The sequence below is a fragment of the Cricetulus griseus genome, chromosome 6, assembly GCF_003668045.3.
Source record: "Cricetulus griseus strain 17A/GY chromosome 6, alternate assembly CriGri-PICRH-1.0, whole genome shotgun sequence".
Lineage (NCBI taxonomy): Eukaryota > Metazoa > Chordata > Mammalia > Rodentia > Cricetidae > Cricetulus > Cricetulus griseus.
The window spans coordinates 89,261,240-89,280,031 of NC_048599.1; the positions used below are offsets into that span (position 1 = coordinate 89,261,240).

At 35.2% G+C, this 18,792-nt stretch overlaps 1 protein-coding gene across 1 annotated transcript; it reads left to right on the top strand.

Annotated features, from left to right (window-relative positions):
* Positions 1-4,069: 4,069 nt before the first annotated feature.
* On the top strand, positions 4,070-5,029 carry LOC100754320 (olfactory receptor 8K3). Its single transcript, XM_027420937.1, has one exon. It carries the CDS (start codon positions 4,070-4,072, stop codon positions 5,027-5,029), a length of 960 nt encoding a protein of 319 aa, XP_027276738.1.
* Positions 5,030-18,792: the final 13,763 nt, after the last annotated feature.

Sequence of the window (18,792 nt, forward strand, 5' to 3'; positions counted from 1 at the left end):
CTTCTTCCTCATCTTCCTCCTATTGGCAGGTGTGAATATCTTCAGCCTACCTTCCCTGAGGTTTTATGGAAACTCTATTAAATAATTTTTTTGAGTTTGTTTTTTAAATATTTTATTGATAACAATAAGAACTCCATGGAAACCCTGTTTCCCTTGTATCATCTTTATCTCTCCAGTGACAGGTTCCCTCTGCAGATAATGGCAACTTACCCTGTTTCTAATGTGCCTGAGAGAGGCTGACATTATTTGATTTTAAAGGTTGCCATTGCTCTAGACTCCTCATGTATATGGAAGCCAGGAGTATTTGTCCCATAACTATTATTTTTTATTCAAGGTCCTGTCCATAAGATTATCTTTGTTATTACAAGTGGTATGGCATCTTGCTTTAAGCTGAGTAATAGTCTATTTGAAACTGCAAATGTTTTTGGATAAAACTCAGAAACAGGTTTTAAGATAGAGGGAAAGAGAGAAATAAGATGGTTAAAAATTGTCCCTGACAATTATTGGACCGTATGAAATACTCTAGGGTAATCAACAATTACTCAGCAATTCCTTAGGGAGAGCCCCTAAAGTTTAAAATATATATATAAATTATCTTTAAAATTCCATGTTAAAAAACAAATTAAAGAATTAGCAAGAAGCCTTACTCCAGGTAATAAAAAAAGAATGATTCTTGAGGTTCTGTGTGTAGACAGTATAAGTGGCAATTGCCATCTGCTGATGTGGCTTTCTTTGGTAGCGTGAATGCCCATCTCTGACCAGTCTGTGTTTCTTGCTTTTGCATGCTATGGATCAACAGCCAGATCCATCAGTTCTATTCTTCATTTTTATATTTTTTAACTTCTAGTTATTTCAGTTTGGAAAATATTTGTGTCAGCATTTAATTTTATATACAAAAATGGCAGAAATGAGGAAGAGGAATCATTGATTGAAAAGCATATAATGGATGGTGTGATTTTTGTTTGCTTGTTTTGCTGTGTTATGAGAGAGAATAGGGAAAAGAAAGCCTTCAACCTCCTTCCAAACAATTAGGTCTTTAGAGGTTGTAGATAACTTTAATCTCTATATCATTCTGTAAATAAAAGTTTATGTGAGACTCATTGCAAATATCCTTGAAATACCAACAGACTGTTATTGTCAAAAGACTTTTAAATATCCAGATATGTGGTAATTACACTATGTCATTTGTTTCATGGTGAAAACTGACTAAATGTTTTTTCGTCATGCTGTCACATCATAAACATAAGAACCCAATGTGAACAGTAAAGTATGAAAAAGCTATGAATTTCTTTCTATTGAATTTCTATACATTTGAGATAAAACACCATCATCTCCTTTTACTTAGAAGAATATAGTAGAAGCCTGGTAGAATCATCTAGGTGTTGTAGCTCATGTTTATAAACAAAACAGCACCAAGAATCAGAAGCACTTAAATCCTTTATAATTCTGCATTTATTGAAGGTACTTCTCCAATGTCATGTACTGTTATGCTGTCATATATAAGGAAGATGCCTAGATGGAGAGCAGGATATAAGGAAATATCATTAGTGCAAACAGCAGTCCATTACATTCAAATTTATACACAATTAATTTCATATATAATTGTTTAAATTGTGTGGTTGTATTTGCAGGGATGGCTGTCTTTCCAATTTCTGATGTGAAGTGCTTAACTAAATGAAAACTTAAGAATATTGATGGCTGTAATTTTTGGCATGAAATAATGGCTGTTTTACTTTGATTCATTTTTCTGACATCATGCTGTATTTAGTAAGTTCTGTACTATTTGATGTATTCAAAGTTTTTATAATAATGTGCTACAAACATGTAATTTCTCATGGTCTGTTGCACAGAGGATTCCAAAATGCCCTTAAACATTCATATATAAAAATATGTTATATTAATATTAATATATGGTATATGTCATATTTAATATACATATATAAACACATTAAACTTTATCTCTATGATAATGCAATGTAGAATTATAATATGATTTGCTAAATGTCAATTATTATCTTCTTAGAATATCATTCTAGAGAATAAAAGAGAATTTTATTAGCCTTAATTGTGTAACACCAAAACCAGTGGTCTTTTTTTTACTAATTTGCTAAGGTTGCTCATTACACTCCCAGGATTCTGATAAGAAAATGCATATACTTTGCTGTACACAAGTGTGCATATTTCAATCAGCATTAAAATGTACATAAACATAAATAGTATTTATGATAATTCATATTGTGATAATTCATGCTAACATGGTAATAACTGAATTCCCACTGATGGTCAGCACTAAACAGCTGTTTCTCATTCAGTCACCATTAAGAATCTGACAAAGAAAACACACACACACACATAAAACTTCTTTCAATTAAATTACTGTTACCATTTAAAAATAAAACTACATACATAAATGCATTATGGATGATAATGACTTGTATATACCATGAAAAAATTGAGTAGTTGTGTGATACATTTTTCTTTCCAACAACAAAACATTTCTTTCATATAAGATTATAAGATCGTAAACAAAATGAATAGGGGACCTAGATCATGTCTATGTTACTCGCTGGATTATTTTTCCACATATTGACAATTTTATGGTTCATATGATCTGGAATTTAAAAAGTATTACACTAATATCTGCCATTTTAAAAAACACTTTATGATGACTAACTGTACTTATAAGGATAACATGGAATTATTATTTTCTTTAGTTAACAACTGTCTTATAAACCAGGGTAGCCTCAAATTTGTGATGGAGGCAAATATGATCTTTAACTCCTCATCTATATTCTACCAGTTCCCAATAGCTGTGATTGCACATACACATCATCCTTGACCATGAAATACTTAAAAATATATTACTATGCATTAATTGTAGAAAAACTGGTTCTGACAATGACATTTTAAATGTATGCATGATAAATTCTTATCACACTGTACTCCATAGTGCCCTATTTTGTCTCTCTCCACTACTTGCTGTTCCTATATCTCTTCTAAAATAATGACAATGTTTTAATGTATGGTAACTATGTACTTTACAAATGCATCTATTATAAATTCTAATTTGTATAATTGTTTAATATAACACGTTATTTTAAATGTTACTAAACAATTGTATTTATATGAAAGCAATGGCTAAAATGTGAACTCTAAAATAGCAATGTACTAAATCTAAAATCATTTTTATTGTTCAAATTTAATCAAAATATAATAACATTTTCTCCACTTTTCTCTTATTCTAGCTCCTCCCATGATCTCTTCCTATAAGACCTCCCATAACCCCTTACTCTCAAATTGATAATCTCATTTTCTATCATTATTATTGTTACACAGACACCTATACACACACACACACACACACACACACACACACACACACACACACATACACAAACACACACACTTCATACACAGATACATAAAAAGGTGAGTCTTTTTTGTGGGACAAACAATAAAGGTATTCATTAGTTGCCTGTAATTTTTGTGTAGGTAGGACACTGTAATATTTTCCTTCTTCCACATTGGTATCACACACAATTTTAATACACAGAATTTTAATATTCAAATACTTTTATGTGCCCTTATTTACATAGGAATATATTTTATGCCTATTTTATTTATCTAATCCATCTAGTTTTCATGTCCCATATATCTATTTTATGGACCTATCTCAGCTTTTCAAACACTTCACTAGTGCTAATTCAGATTGATTTTTCTTGGATGCAATGTGATATTCACTGTATTATACACCCTTTAGGCAATATCATTTTAGTTGAAGCCTTCTCAGTGTTTCATATAAATATCAATTATAAATATAAATATTTGATCTGCTGAGTCAGTCTATATTGTAGAAAAGCACTCTTCTATATACTTATAATTCTGTAGGTGTGGATGTCTTCTTAACAAAACTGTAAAATTTGTGTTTTTAAACATGCACTCACATACACAGAAGTTTTGATGCAGCATATTTCAATAGTATTGCATAACGAATGTTTTGCATGCCAAGTATTTTTAAGTTATTCACTATAATGATGTCTTTAACAAATATGTTTCTTGATACAGGAAAATGAAGGAACATAATCTCACTGTAATGACTGAATTCATCTTAATGGGCATCACTGAGAGCTCTGAGTTGCAGGCCCCATTATTTGGCCTGTTCCTTGTCATATACATGACCACAATGGTAGGCAATTTGGGAATCATTATTCTCACCACAGTGGACTACCACCTGCAAACACCTATGTACTTCTTTCTCAGACACCTGGCTATTACAGATCTTGGATATTCTACTGCTGTGGGACCCAAAATGTTGGAAAATTTTGTTGTTGACCAAAATACAATATCATTTAAACTTTGTGCCACACAGCTAGCTTTTTTTCTTGTATTCATTGGTAGTGAGCTATTTATTTTATCTGCGATGTCCTATGACCGCTATGTGGCCATCTGTAAGCCTCTGCTTTACACTGTTATCATGTCACGAAGGGTATGTTGGGTTCTTATGGTAACACCCTATCTCTATTGCTCGTTTGTATCTCTTCTCATCACAGTTAATATTTTTACCTCGTCTTTCTGTGGATACAATGTCATTAATCATTTCTACTGTGACTGCATCCCCTTGCTGTCACTACTCTGTTCACATGCAGAGGAAATTGCATTTATTGTTATGATCTTTGCGGCTTTTGATTTAATTGTCTCCCTCATTGTCGTCTTAGTGTCCTACATGCTTATCCTTACAGCAGTTCTCAGGATGAACTCTACAGAGGGAAGGCGCAAGGCTTTCTCAACATGTGGGTCCCACCTAACAGTGGTGACAGTGTTCTATGGCACTTTAATATTTATGTATGTGCAGCCTCAGTCCAGTCATTCCACTGACATTGATAAGGTATCTTCAGTCTTTTACACCCTGGTTATCCCCATGTTGAATCCCTTGATCTATAGTTTGAGGAATAAAGATGTAAAATCTGCCATACACAGAACTTGGAGAAATATTTCCAACCTCTTTCTTAGAGGTCTTATGCAGTGTTAAGCTTACATCAGGGACAGATGTGAATCACTTCTGAGAAGGTACAGAAAGCACACAATGCTCAATCTATACTTCAATATTGACACTCTTGGTAAAGATCTAAATTTATATGTGCCACAAATGCTTCAGTAGTCATGAAAAGACATGGTTTTCCTTCAGAAGAAGTAATGTTATATTGTATAATAATTAATAATCTACAATACAACATAGGTTTAGGGTCTCAAAATCATAAAAGTAGAAACGAGTTGTATTTTTGTTTTACCGAGGAACAACTTTAGGTATAGTAGATGTATAACATGTTGTGCTTCTAAGTGCTATTTTACATATTTATAGTTTTGGCTGTATCAACATTTGTGTTTTTAATAACTGTTTTGCATATTGGATAGTCACTCTTTTTGAAATCTAAAAATATACAAATTATCACTTAAAATGCATAATCTATTGGTCACTATATGTTTGTTCACATTTGCCAATATTACAGCTTTAAAGTTTACATCAGGTTTAGGGTTCCATTGAATGAAGAATTTAAGTGAAAATTCTTCATATTTTATACAGTAGTGACTCAGAAACATTAACAAATCTTGAATGAAAATGTAAATAATTTAAGGATTATGAGCATATTTGTTAAAATACATTTTGTTACCTTAGTTTTATATCATAACTAATGGGGCACTTTTGTTTTTTTATTTAAAGTCATTAAAGCCATTGAAAAATTCTTACAAATAAAAAAGATCTTAAAGTGGAAATATGTTAGAAAGTAACTCTCCTCCCACCTCCCCGAAACCATATTAAGGCAGTTAGACTCCTGATTACTACTTAAAATATAAGGAAAATGAGAGTTCCCATTCTTCACAAATTCTTCCAGTTTAACTTCCAGAAATATTTGTGACTAATAATATATGAAATTCTATTTGAACATGAAACCTATGATTGGTTTAATATTAAAATTTCCTTCTCGTTCATCACATTAAGGGACTATGGGGAAAGCATGTACCAATTATTGGGAGAGGCACCCACATTTAGTTGTTATCTGTATTTTGACCACTTGTGGATTTCTATACTGCTTTCCAGCTGTTGCTAAGAACAGCTACTTTGACTGGGGGTAACAGCTACACTTATCTGTAAGGATAAAGATAAGTATTTAGAAAGCAGTTAGAAATCATGCCAATTTAGGAAAGAAGTAAGGGTAAGTTCTCCATAAAACTCATGACCTTAATAGCCATGAGTAGTTGACTGAGCTTAATGAAGCACACATGAATTTCCTCCTACTGATTGCACCTTCAGTGCAACTATGGAGATATCAGTTACCTCCCACATATAAGTAATGCTATTGTAACACTGGCTTATATAACCAGGCTGATCAATTTTGTGCTCCAGAGGCTTTGCTACTAATGAGGATTGTTTACCAGTTTTATCCCTTGGTAGTTTGCATAGTACATTCCTTCAGATATTGGGAGAGTCAGTCCTCGCTATGGATGCTTGCTGTTCAGTTCCTGCTTAGTTCTTCTGAATCCTGTGTTGAATATATGTGGTACCTTCAACAACAGGGGATTAACTTCAAGTTCTGGGGGAAACCAAGGCAATAACAATAATCTGTACTGTTTTGTACATCTCTAAGTCTTCTTCATTAAATAACTTGAAGGTTTCTATATTTGGCACTGAAGATTTTTCTAGTCATGGCTCTTGCTGTAATATCACAAGTGGTGTAATTTGTCATTACATGTTCACACATGTATATCTATGATTACATGAATATAAAATAATGTCTCCCTCTGTCGTTTAAAGTTCCTTGTAATTATTTACTCCTCCTTCTCTCGTTTCTCACTGTATCAGAAATAAGGAAACAATGCTGGTATCCATAATTTTTCCCTCCATCTTTTCATGTACCACATGGAGCGCAGACCATGTTATAGTATTACCACATAGAAAATATGTCTTTACTTCACAGATAAATCTGTCTATCCAGGCAATAGTGCAGCCCTGGTTGTCTAGAACTAACTCTAAAAGTAGGCTAGCCTCAGACTTAAGTCCACCTACCTTTGCCTCCTGAGAGTTGGGAATAAAGATATGTACAACCACTGACTAGCAATAAAGAGAGATTTTTAACTGGGGCTTTGTCTCCCTGTTTTTCAGTAATTCCGTTTATATTTCTTTCATATATGCTATATGTTAGGAAGCTTCTACTATTTTAGATTTCCATATGATCTCTCAAATGATCCTTAGTTTTAGCTGTTTCTCCCTGTGTTTACTACATTACTTACCACTGCTTTTCTCTTCTCCCCCATATGATTTCATTCCTCAATTTACATCCTTGTAAAATTTTGGTCATGGATGTCTCAAAGAACTTTATAACAATATTTGCTCTTGGTTTCCCACCAGAAATAAAAAAGGAATCTATGGCTGAATGCATCACACACCTTGGTTTTCTTTTCTTTTTTTGCCAACTATTTAAACTTTATTCAGAAGCCTGTGTGAAAAAGCAGGATAAATTTCTTTTTTAAATTCTTAATTATTTTTATATACTAACAACTGTGATTATTTTTACATACTAACAACTGTTTACCCTCCCTGTTATTTTCCCATTGCCTCTGTCTACCTCCTTTTACTACTCATCCACTCCTCAGAAAGGGTACTCAACAAAGTCTGACATATCAAGTTGAGGCAGGACCAAGCTACTCCTGCCTTGACCAATGTTGAGTAAGGCATCCCACAATAGGGAAATGGTTCCAAAAAGCCAGCTTGTGAACCAGGAAGAGGTGTTCCCACTGCTAGGGACTCCACAAATAGACCAAATTATATTACTGTCAACCCCATGCAGAGGGCCTAGATTGGTTCCATGTAGGGTCCCTAACTCTCAGTCCAGAGTCCATGAGCTCTCACAAGTTCAGGTAAGCTATCTACATGGGTTTCCCATCATGATATTGATCCCCCTTGTTTCTTTTTCAATTATTTATTTATTTATTTATTTATTTATTTTTCTAACTTTTTTATTTGAATTAGAAACAGGATTGTTTTACATGACAATCCCATTTCCCTTCTCCCACCCATCCTCCCCTACTCACCCCCCCCAAATAAACCTTATCTGTCACATATCTTTTCTGCTCCCCCTGAATGGTGAAGCCATCCATAGGGTGTCATCAGAGTCTTTCGTTTCCTTTGGGGTAGGGCCTAGGCTCAGGGAGTTTTCCTCTATATAGACTGGGCTCCCAGAATCCACACCTATGCTAGGGATAAATACTGGGCTTCTACAGGAGGTCCCATTGATTTCTGAGGTTTCTTCACAGAAACCCATTTTCCTTGGGTCTGGATCAGTCCCATGCTGGTATTCCAGCTATCAGACTGGGGAGCAAGAGTTCCCAGATGTTCAGGTCAGCTGTTTCTGTGTGTTTCACCAGCATGGTCTGGACCTCTGTGCTCTTCAGTGGTCCTTCTCTGCTTCTGGGTTCCACTTCAGATCGGTGATTAGTTATGGGTGTCTGCTTCTACTTCCACCAGCTGCTGGATGAAGGCATATAAGTCAGTCATCAATCTCATAATCAGGGGAGGGCATTTAAGGTAGCCTCTCCTCCGTTGCTGAGATAGTTAGCTGGTGTCATCTTTGTAGGTCTCCAGACATTTCCCTAGTGCCTGATTTCTCTGTAAACCAAAAATGTCTCCCTCTGTTATGATATCTCCATTCTTGTTATCGTGTATTCTTCCCCTGACTCCTATTTTCTGCTCCCTCATGTCCTCTGTATCCCTCTTCCTCTCCCCTTCTCATTCTCCTAGCTCCCTCCCCCCTTTTCCTGTGCTCCCAATTTGCTCAGCAGATCTTGAACCTCTCACCTTCTCCAGGGGACCATGTATATCTTTCTTAGGGACCTCCATGTTTATTAGCTTCTTTGGCAGTGTGGATTGTAGGCTGGTAATCCTTACTCTATGTCTTAAATCCGCATATCAGTGAGTACATACCATGTTTGTCTTTTTTCGATTGGCTTACCTTGCTCAGAATGGTTTCTTCTAGATCCATCCATTTTCCTGCAAGTTTCAAGGTTCCATTCTTTGTTTCTGCTGAATAGTACTCCATTGTGTAAATGTACCACATTTTCTCTATCCATTCTTCGGTTGAGGGACATCTAGGCTGCTTACACAATCCTTCCTCCCTATCTTCAAGAAGACTCTGGTAGCTCCACCCCACACTTGCCTAAGGATCTCCTCATATGCCTACATCATTTACTGTATGGAAATTCTATAATGACAATTTGGAAAATCATCAACCTGATTACAAGAGAAGGCTATTTCTGGCACCTTCTCCAGTATTGCTAGGAGTCTTAGCTGGGATTATCCTTGTGGATTTCTGGGAGTTTCCCTGTCACCAGGTTTCTTTGTCAGCACTCCCTCTATCATGATTTCTCTTTCATTGCTCTCCCTCTCTATCCCTTCTCCCACTCAACCATCCTGTTCCCTCATGTTTCCATCCATATTCCCTACCCTGTACCCTAAACTTCAGGTTCACTCAGGAGATCTCATCTAATTCTGCTTCCCAGAGTGTTACACTTGTCCCTCTTAGGGTCCTCCTTGTTGCCTAGCATCTCTGGAACTGTGGGTTGTAGGCTGGATATCCTTTTCTTTTCATCTAATATCCACTTATGAGTGATAACATACTCTGTTTGTCTTTCTTGATTTGGTTTACCTCACTCAGAATGATTTTCTCTAGTTCCATCCATTTGCCTACAGATTTCCTGATGCCTTTGTCTTTATTTTTACAACCAAGTAAGGCTACATTGTGTAAATGTACCACATTTTTCCTATTCGGTCTTCAGTTGTGGGGCAACTAGGTCTTTTCCAGGTTCTAGTTAATACAGATAATGCTGCTATAATCATAGTTGGGCAAGTATCCTTGAGATATGATTGAATATCCTTTCGGAATATGCCCAAGAATGGTATCTTTGGGTCTTGAGGTTCATTGATTCCCACTTTTCTGAGCAACTGACAAACTGATGTCCAAATTGGTTGTACAAGTGTGTACTACCACCAGCAGTGGAGGAGTGTTCCCCTTACTCCACATCCTCTCCAATATAAGGGGTCATTAGTGTTTTTGATCTTAGCCATTCTGGCAGGTGTAGTATGGTATCTCAGAATAATTTTAATTTACATTCCCCTGATGAATAAGGATGCTGAGCAATTCCTTAATTGTCTTTCAGTCATTTGAGATTAGTTTGTTGAGAATTCTCTGTTTAGATCTATACCCCATTTTTAAATTGGATTACTTGATATTTTATTGCATTTATTTCCTGAGTTCCTTATTTTGTCAAGATTACCCATCTGTCTGATGTGAGGTTGGTGAAGGTCATTTACCATTAAGTGGGTTGCCATTTTGTCTTATTTGCCATGACCTTTTCCTTAGAGCAGCATTTAAGTTTCATGAAGTCCCATTTATTAACTTTTGATCTCAGTGTCTGTGCTCCAGGTATTATATTTTGGAGTAGTCTCCTGTGCCAATATGCTCAAGGCTACTTCTATTGTGTCTTCTGAGTATAGAAAATCTATTTCAAACATTAGCTCTCTGCAGCTATATTTGATTCCACTGGGCTTGCACAAGACTGGAATTACCAACAAGTCATAGATGAAAAAGGACATCATTTGGCTGAAATATTGGTTAGTGGTAGATTCTTGGAGTAGTGAAGTCATCAGATTCTAGAGGAAGGGAAGTCATTATTTTCAATTGTATACCCACTAATGAGTTCACCAGGACCAATAACAAATGGGCTCTGGATAAAACAGTGAGTCATACAAATAACAGAAATCTATGGATTGTAGAAAGGGGCCTAGGGAGACAAAGAGAAAATATTAGGGATAGGATGGAGATAAAACCATGTCAGGACTATTGAACTAAGAATGTATTAATAAACACATACAAAATTCTCAAACAAATTGTTTAATTAAGAAGATAACATCTTCAACTGTGCTCATAAGCTTTAATATCCATATTCACAAATAAAGAAATGAGACATTTCATTTATACTATAGCCATAAACTATCTCAACTGTGATTAAAATCTTATAAATATGATTGAAATGGAGGGTCTGAAGAGATTGCTCAGTGATAAACAGCATTATCTACTTTTGTAGAAAACTTAGATTTGTTTATCAACACTCACACTAGATGGATTACAACTATCTATAATTGCAGTTCCAGGAGGATTCAATGCCTCTTCTGAACTCCATAGACATTTTTCAGCATGCAGAATACTTATAGATAAGCAAGATTATGAACATATGTATAAAATTAAAAGCTATTATTTTTTTATTTTTGAGATTATAATTATATTTCTCCCTTTCTTTCCCTTCCTTACCACAAAATACTCCTCTATAACTCGCTGCTCTCTTTGAAATGCATGACTTATTTTTTATAATTTCATGAATATTTGTATATTTATATGTGTATATATTTCTAAATACAACCTCCTTAGTCTGAATAATGTTGCTTGCATCCATGTCTCCAGGGCTAAATAGTTGGTATTGGATAACCAGATAGTGTGCTCCTTCCTGAAAGACTATGTCTCTTATTCCCAATACTCCTTAGTTTAGTGTAGTTTCTTGTGTAATTTGAGGCCATGTGAATTTTTCCTTATTATTTTGACATGTCTATTTGTGTCATCCTTCTTTATATCATGTTTAGGCAGTCATGTTGGTGAAACTTTGTGGTCAAATTTAAAAAATGATTGAAATGTAAAATACCCTAATAAATCAAAAGGAGAAATTCCCATGAACTTAGTTTGAGAAGGAATTCTTCTACATGTTTTCAAAAGCAAATAAACTAGATGCTGAGAAATAAATGAAATGAAGAAAAAACTTGCAGTGAAATTAATCCCCCAACCCCTCCCCTTTACTAATCCCTACATCCTGTTTATTCAGGATATCTTATCTATTTCCCATTCCCAGGATGATCCACTTATCTCTCTTAGGGTCCTCCTTGGCAAGTACTTTCTCTGGAGCTTTGGATTGTGGTCTGGTTATCTTTTGCTTCACTTCCAGTATCCACTTATTCATGAGTACATTACATGTTTGTCTTTCTGGGTCTGGGTTACCTTACCAGCATGTTTTTTTTTCTGTTTAAATCCATTTACCTGTAAATTTCATGATGCCATTGTTCGTGGCAGCTGCGTAAATACTCCATTGTTAAATATAACACATTTTATTTATTCAATCTTTGGTTGAAGTGCATTTAGGCTATTTCCAGGTTCTTAATATTATAAATAATGCTGCTATAAACACAGTTGAGCAAATGTCCTTGTGATATCATTGAACATCCTGACAGTATATGCCCAAGACATATAATGCTGGGTCTCCAAGTTTTGTTGATTCCCAATGGGAGTCCTTACCTTTTCAGTGTAGTGGATGGGGGATGTGTTAGGGGAGTTGGGGAAGAACAGAATGAGGAGAGGGAGGGGGACCTGTGGTTGGTACATAAAATGAATATATTTTTAAAAATTGAAAAATATTCCAAAAAGAGAAATAATTCAGAGAAGAAATGAAAACTTAAAAGCTTAAGCATGGAAGACTATTTTTCTAACCATGTGGCTATTGTAGGGTTGACAATGAAAAAGAATAAGGAACTCCTAAAATATAAAATGTAAAACTTGTAAAATTACTTGGAAATTTTTTAAAAGGAAGCAGATAAGAGCAGTTTAAAAAGTTACCTATAAAAATTTAAAGGATCCTAAACAAAGATCAATGATTAGCAGCACATTCATCAGATGCAAAGTTATTATGTGACTATATACAGGACTTGGAAAAAACAGCAAAAAATGTATTCTTCATTTATTCTTAATCTAAGGTATTCTGAATTTATTGTTTATATGCCTGAAATCTTGTCTGATTTTTGCATTTTTATTATTTGTGAAATTGTCATATGAAATGATTAGGAAAAATACCTATGATTGATGAAAGAAGGATGACAGGCAGAGTTAGCAATGAGGTAGAGTTGACTTTATGGTGGTTGGTATTGCAATGAGGCAAACTGTGCAGGAGGCTTGAGTTGGTTTTGGACTAAGTGGTTAAAGAAATTCACCAACCCCACATCTGACAGACAGCTGATGTCCAAAATATACAAAGAACTTAAGAAGCTAGTCTCCAAAACACCAAACAATCCAATTAAAAAGTGGGGCACAAAACTAAATAGACAATTCTCAATAGAGGAATTTAAAATGGCTTAAAGACACATAAGAATGTGTTCAAAATCCTTAGCCATCAGGGAAATGCAATTCAAAACAACTCTGCGATACCATCTTACTATTGTCAGAATGGCCAAAATAAAAGACACAAATGGCAGTTTATGCTGGAGAGGATGTGGAGAAAGGGGAACACTTCTCCACTGATGGTGGGAGTGTCAACTTGTACAGCCACTTAGGAAATCAGTATGGTGACTCCTCAAGAAAATGGGAATCAGTCTACCACAAGATCCAGCAATTCCACTCTTAGGCATATACCCAAAAGAAGCACATTCATACAACAAAGACATATATTCAGTGATGTTCATAGTAGCACTATTTGGAACAGCAAGTAACTAGAAGCAGCCTATATGCCCCTCAACTGAAGAATGGATAGAGAAAATGTGGTACATTTACAATGGAGTACTACTCAGCGGGGGAAAAAAAAAAAACAATGGAATCTTGAAATTTACAGGAAAATGGATGGAACTAGAAGAAATCATTCTAAGTGATGTAACCCAATCACAAAAGGACAAACATGATATCTACTCACTCATATGAGGAGTTTAGACATAGAGTAAAGGATTACCAGCCTACAATTCACACTGCCAGAGAAGCTAGTAAACAAAGAGTTCCTTAAGAGAGATATACATGATCCCCTGGAGAAGGGGAAAGGGTAAAGATCCCCTGAGCAAATTGGGAACACGGGAAGTGGGGGAGGGAGCTAGGAGAATGAGAACGGGAGAGGAAGAGGGATGCAGAGGACATGAGGGAGCAGAAAATATGAATCAGGGGAAGAATACATGATAAGAAGAATGGAGATACCATAATAGAGAGAGGCATTATAGGTTTACAGAGAAATCAGGCACTAGGGAAATGTCTGGAGATCTACAAAGATGACACCAGCTAATAATCTGAGCAACAGAGGAAAGTCTCCATTAAATGCCCTCCCCTGATAATGAGATTGATGACTGACTTATATGCCACCAGATAGCACTCATCCAGCAGCTGATCGTAGTAGAAGCAGACACCCACAACTAATCATGGAACAGAACTGGAATCCAGATGCAGAGAAGGATGAGTAAAGAACAAAAGGGTCCAGACCAGGCTGTTGAAACCCAGAGAAACAGCTGATCTGAACATCCAGGAACTCTTGCTCTCCAGAGTGATAGCTGGGATACCAGCATGGGACAGATCCAGACCCCAGGAACATGGGTTTCATCCCGGAAACTTGGGAAATCTATGGGACATCCTGTAGTAGTTCAGTACTTATCCCTAGCATAGGTGTGGATATTTGGAGCCCATTCAACATAGAGGAATACTCCCTGAGCCAAAACACACAGGGGTGGGCCTAGACCCTATCCCAAAGAATACAATAGACTCTGATGACACCCTATGGAAGGCCTCACCATCCAGTGGGAGCAGAAAGGATATGTGATAGGTAGGGTTTTAGTTGGGGGGCTGTGGTAGGTGAGGATGGGAGGGAGAAGGGAACTGGGATTGTCATGTAAAAAAATCTTATTTCTAACTCAAATAAAAAAAATCTGAGAAAAAAAGGAAAAAAATAGAAAACAGAACTTGAAAATGACTCAAATTTAATCTCAATGAAAAGCAATTCTGATTTAATCAGAGAAAGTTGTTGTGTATGTAGAGAACAAAAGATTGATGTTTCTTAAAGACAAATTCTTTAACTGTGTTTCCCAGGTTATTTTTGCAAATGAGTTTATATTTATTAGCTAATGACTCTAAAAATGTATTCATAATAATATAGCATAACTCAATTCATCCACATTATTTTAGGAAAATTCCTTTTACTTCAAAAAAGAAAGAATACTCAAGTTCATAGTTGAGGAAATTTTCCCAATAGATCATTCTATTTTTTTTTTAAGTACCAATGGCCAATATATGTCAGAAGAAAAAACCATCAACATCCTTACCATTCAGGAAAAAATGCATCTTATATGTACATTAGGATTCATTCTCACCTCAGTCATGATGGCTATAAACTTAAATCAAAAACTGAACACAACTACCATAAGAACTACTTATCTTGGCTATGTTCCTGAAGAAATCTGAATCAATTTCCAGTTACATTCACACCCATCTTCACTGCTGCACTACTAACCACAGACAAGAAAGGGAAGTGGCCTATCAGATTACTATTAGCTGGTGAGTAAATAAAGAAAATCTGATGGATACACACAATGGAGTACTATTCTTCCATAAACAAGAACCATGTGATTTTTAGGAGTATGGGCATAATTAGAGATCATCATGCTAGGCAAAAGAACTTCTAGAGGGAACGATTAAAGATTTCTCACATGAAAGTAGAAAGGAGAACTGTTTGACAGGAACAAGAGAGGTCAGCAGGAATGGGGACAAAAGAGGTCAATGGGAGGTGAAAATAACTTGAATGTATACAATGAAACCTGTCATTTTATTAAATGCATGTGCATGAAAGCATAAAGAAAAGCACAGAAGCATTATTAGAGAACAATTTATTCTCTTATTATCAAGTTAATCATTATTATGGTACTTTGAACTAACAGTTAATTGGAGTGTATCCCCCTTGGGGTATCTCCTTGTTCTCCACCACAGTTGAATAAATGAATATACACAATTTAATTATCTGTATTCACAATTAAATCATTTACTTGTCATTGTTTAGGAAGTATAAACTCAGACACTATCACATATTGTTGGGAACTAGGTCCTAACCTCTCAAGAACAAATGCCATTTGGTCTATTATATCATCAAATACTACACTTTTTAGATTTGTTTCCCTCATGCTTTCATTAAAATATCAGGTACTGACAAATCAACCTATGAATTAAAGAATCCTCCTTGAAAGGAAGAAAATAACTATTGAATACTAAATTTATTTTTCTACATGAAATAAAAGTGTCGCATATAAGGTGTGTGATTTCATTTCTCTGTTGTATGAAGTTCCCAGGATAGAAAGAGAATTGTTAATTTATCAATAGATTGTCAGAAAACATATCATATCTAGACAACCAGGATAAGTTAGTATGACATGAAGAAAATAATACTAATTTAAAATTTACATCCTAGGTACCTCACTAGTGCAGTAGGCAGTGCATCAGTCTCATAAAATTTACATCTTAACTATGAAATCTAGTAGTCAATTGAGAGATCTAATTATTTCCTTAGTTTTCCTATTTTAATTATTTAAGATTATCCTGATATATCAAAACTCAGATTTTTAATGAATTCCATGGGACAGAGGATGGGGGCAAGAGTTCATTTGTCCAATTAAATGATTTATAATAGTAGTCAGTTTTAACATTGAACTTGAAAAAATGTGTATACTGTGAAATGAGCTCAATGTAGACTCTGAACTAAGTTGTAGCTTTTGAAATATTAATTGAAATTTGCTGTACAGTAAGTAATGTGCATAAAGATTATCCCTGAAGCATCTCTTCAATAAAAGTGTTTTAGCATTTCTATTATGTTGCAAACTTAATATCTAATCATGAGGATTACATCAGTGTAACTTTCTCTTCTCCAACTAGTAGAGATGGCTATCTCATAGGACACATCCTGAAATGTTACACTTACTGAAAGTATCAACAAGTACATACTAATGTAGAAAATAGTATTCTTATTACTTTCGGGTATTTCTTTTTAGAGTACCACTTAACTCACAGAAGTTTTTGTTTTCTCATGTATGTTGATGCTACCTGAAACAAAGTATGCATATGTGGGCTTACTTTGTCAACTTGACACTATATATAGTCATCTGAGAAGAGGGAACCTCATTTGGCAAAATGTCTACCTAAGACTGGGCTGCAGTCAAGACTGTGGAGAATGTTCAAAGATAGTGATTAATGTCACATGGCTGATGGCACTGAGTTATATATAAAAGTTAGTTGAACAAGTGGTGAAGAGTAATCCAGTAAACAGCACCCTTCTATGGTCCCTGCATCTGCTCTTGTGCATCCAGGTCCCCGCCAAGTAAGAGATCCTTCCCTAGCTTTTATCAGTGACAGACTTTCAATGGTGGGCCATGATGTGGACATAAAAGCCAAATACACTCTTTCTTCCCCAACATGCATTTGGTCATGTTGTTTTATCTCAGCAATAGTAACCCTAACTGAAAGAATACACACAGACAACACACACAACACACAGAGAGACATATATATTTAACATATTTAAAGATCAATTTATACATTTAAAATTTTCAACTATAAATAACATAGTAGTGGTTTCACACTGGCTTAATAAAATACTGCATAATCCAAAAGAAAATTAGGATAATAAATTACTTCTTTCAGAATTCCATATAATCACATGCTGGTTCAGTGTTCACCAGTGGAGTGCTTAGATTCCTGGATGTCTTCCTTTAGATTTACACAAGAGTGAACTTTTTCTTTATTTTGTCATCCATATTGCAAAAGTTTAATTCATTCTTTAACTGTTCACAGTATATAACAACTATGCTTTCATGTATTCAAGATGGCATTTAAAACTAAAAATAACAAGAGAAAAATGTGGGGCTGGAGAGGTGGCTCAGTGATTTTGAACACTGGCTGTTCTAGAGGAATTGGGTGCACTCACACTGTGGCTCACAACCTTTTCACTGCAGTTCCAGAGGGTCCCAGGTACACTGCCAGCCTCCAAGAACACTGCATATGGTGTGGAGTCATTCATGGAGGTTAAGCACACATACACATATAACAAAATTTTAAAAATGAAAACACTAAATCTCAGTTAGTTTACAATAGCTGTCCTGTTATGCTGCTCTCCAGAATTATTTAATTCTATTTCTAACATCATCCATGTATGCAACAAAAAAGACTTGAGCCAATAAGCGTAACAAGTATTTCATTCTACTTCATCTTCATTTATTAATTTTAAGATATATTCACTTTAAGTATTATAATGTGAACTTACTCTGTCCCTACGGAATTTTCTTTCATCACTAATTAGAGAATACAACACAATAAACACATGAAATGGAAAATTTATTGATAAGATTGGAAGGGGAGAAAACAAAGATGAAATTGCATAATTTAAAAAAATAAAATGCAGTAAAAATGTAGAAAATTTAAAAGAAGAATGAATGCATCAAGGTTCCAGAAAGTCTTTTTATTCAGGCAATGTACGTTTTGTTTGAATATTCCACAAAGTTAGACTTAGAAGCCATTATGTACAGCTATGAAATTAAAGCCTAAGAATAATGGAGATTGCAGGATGTTCTATTGCTAGTATATCTTCCCTGTCATTTATAGGAAAAAAATGTTACAGCAGACTCCCCATTACATTGGATTTTACAGTATCTCCACACTCTCTTCCACTATGTTCCCTGATCCTAAGACATAGGACTTGTATTGTAAATGTATCCACTCTGGTCGTCAACTCATGATATGTTGTTTTCTGTACTTTGCCCAATTTTGGTTTCCTGTGATTGTCTCCTTCTGGTGGATAAAGAATCCTCTTTGATGATAAGTGAAAGTTCATTTATAGGTATAAGGATAAGTATGTAGAATGCAGTTAGATTGTGTTTGCTTATTGAACTTGTATGAGTAGGTGCTTATCTAAGATACATGA

Bases quoted from the DNA above. Each gene is read 5' to 3' on its own strand.
- LOC100754320 (XM_027420937.1), top strand. From the start codon at position 4,070: ATGAAGGAACATAATCTCACTGTAATGACTGAATTCATCTTAATGGGC.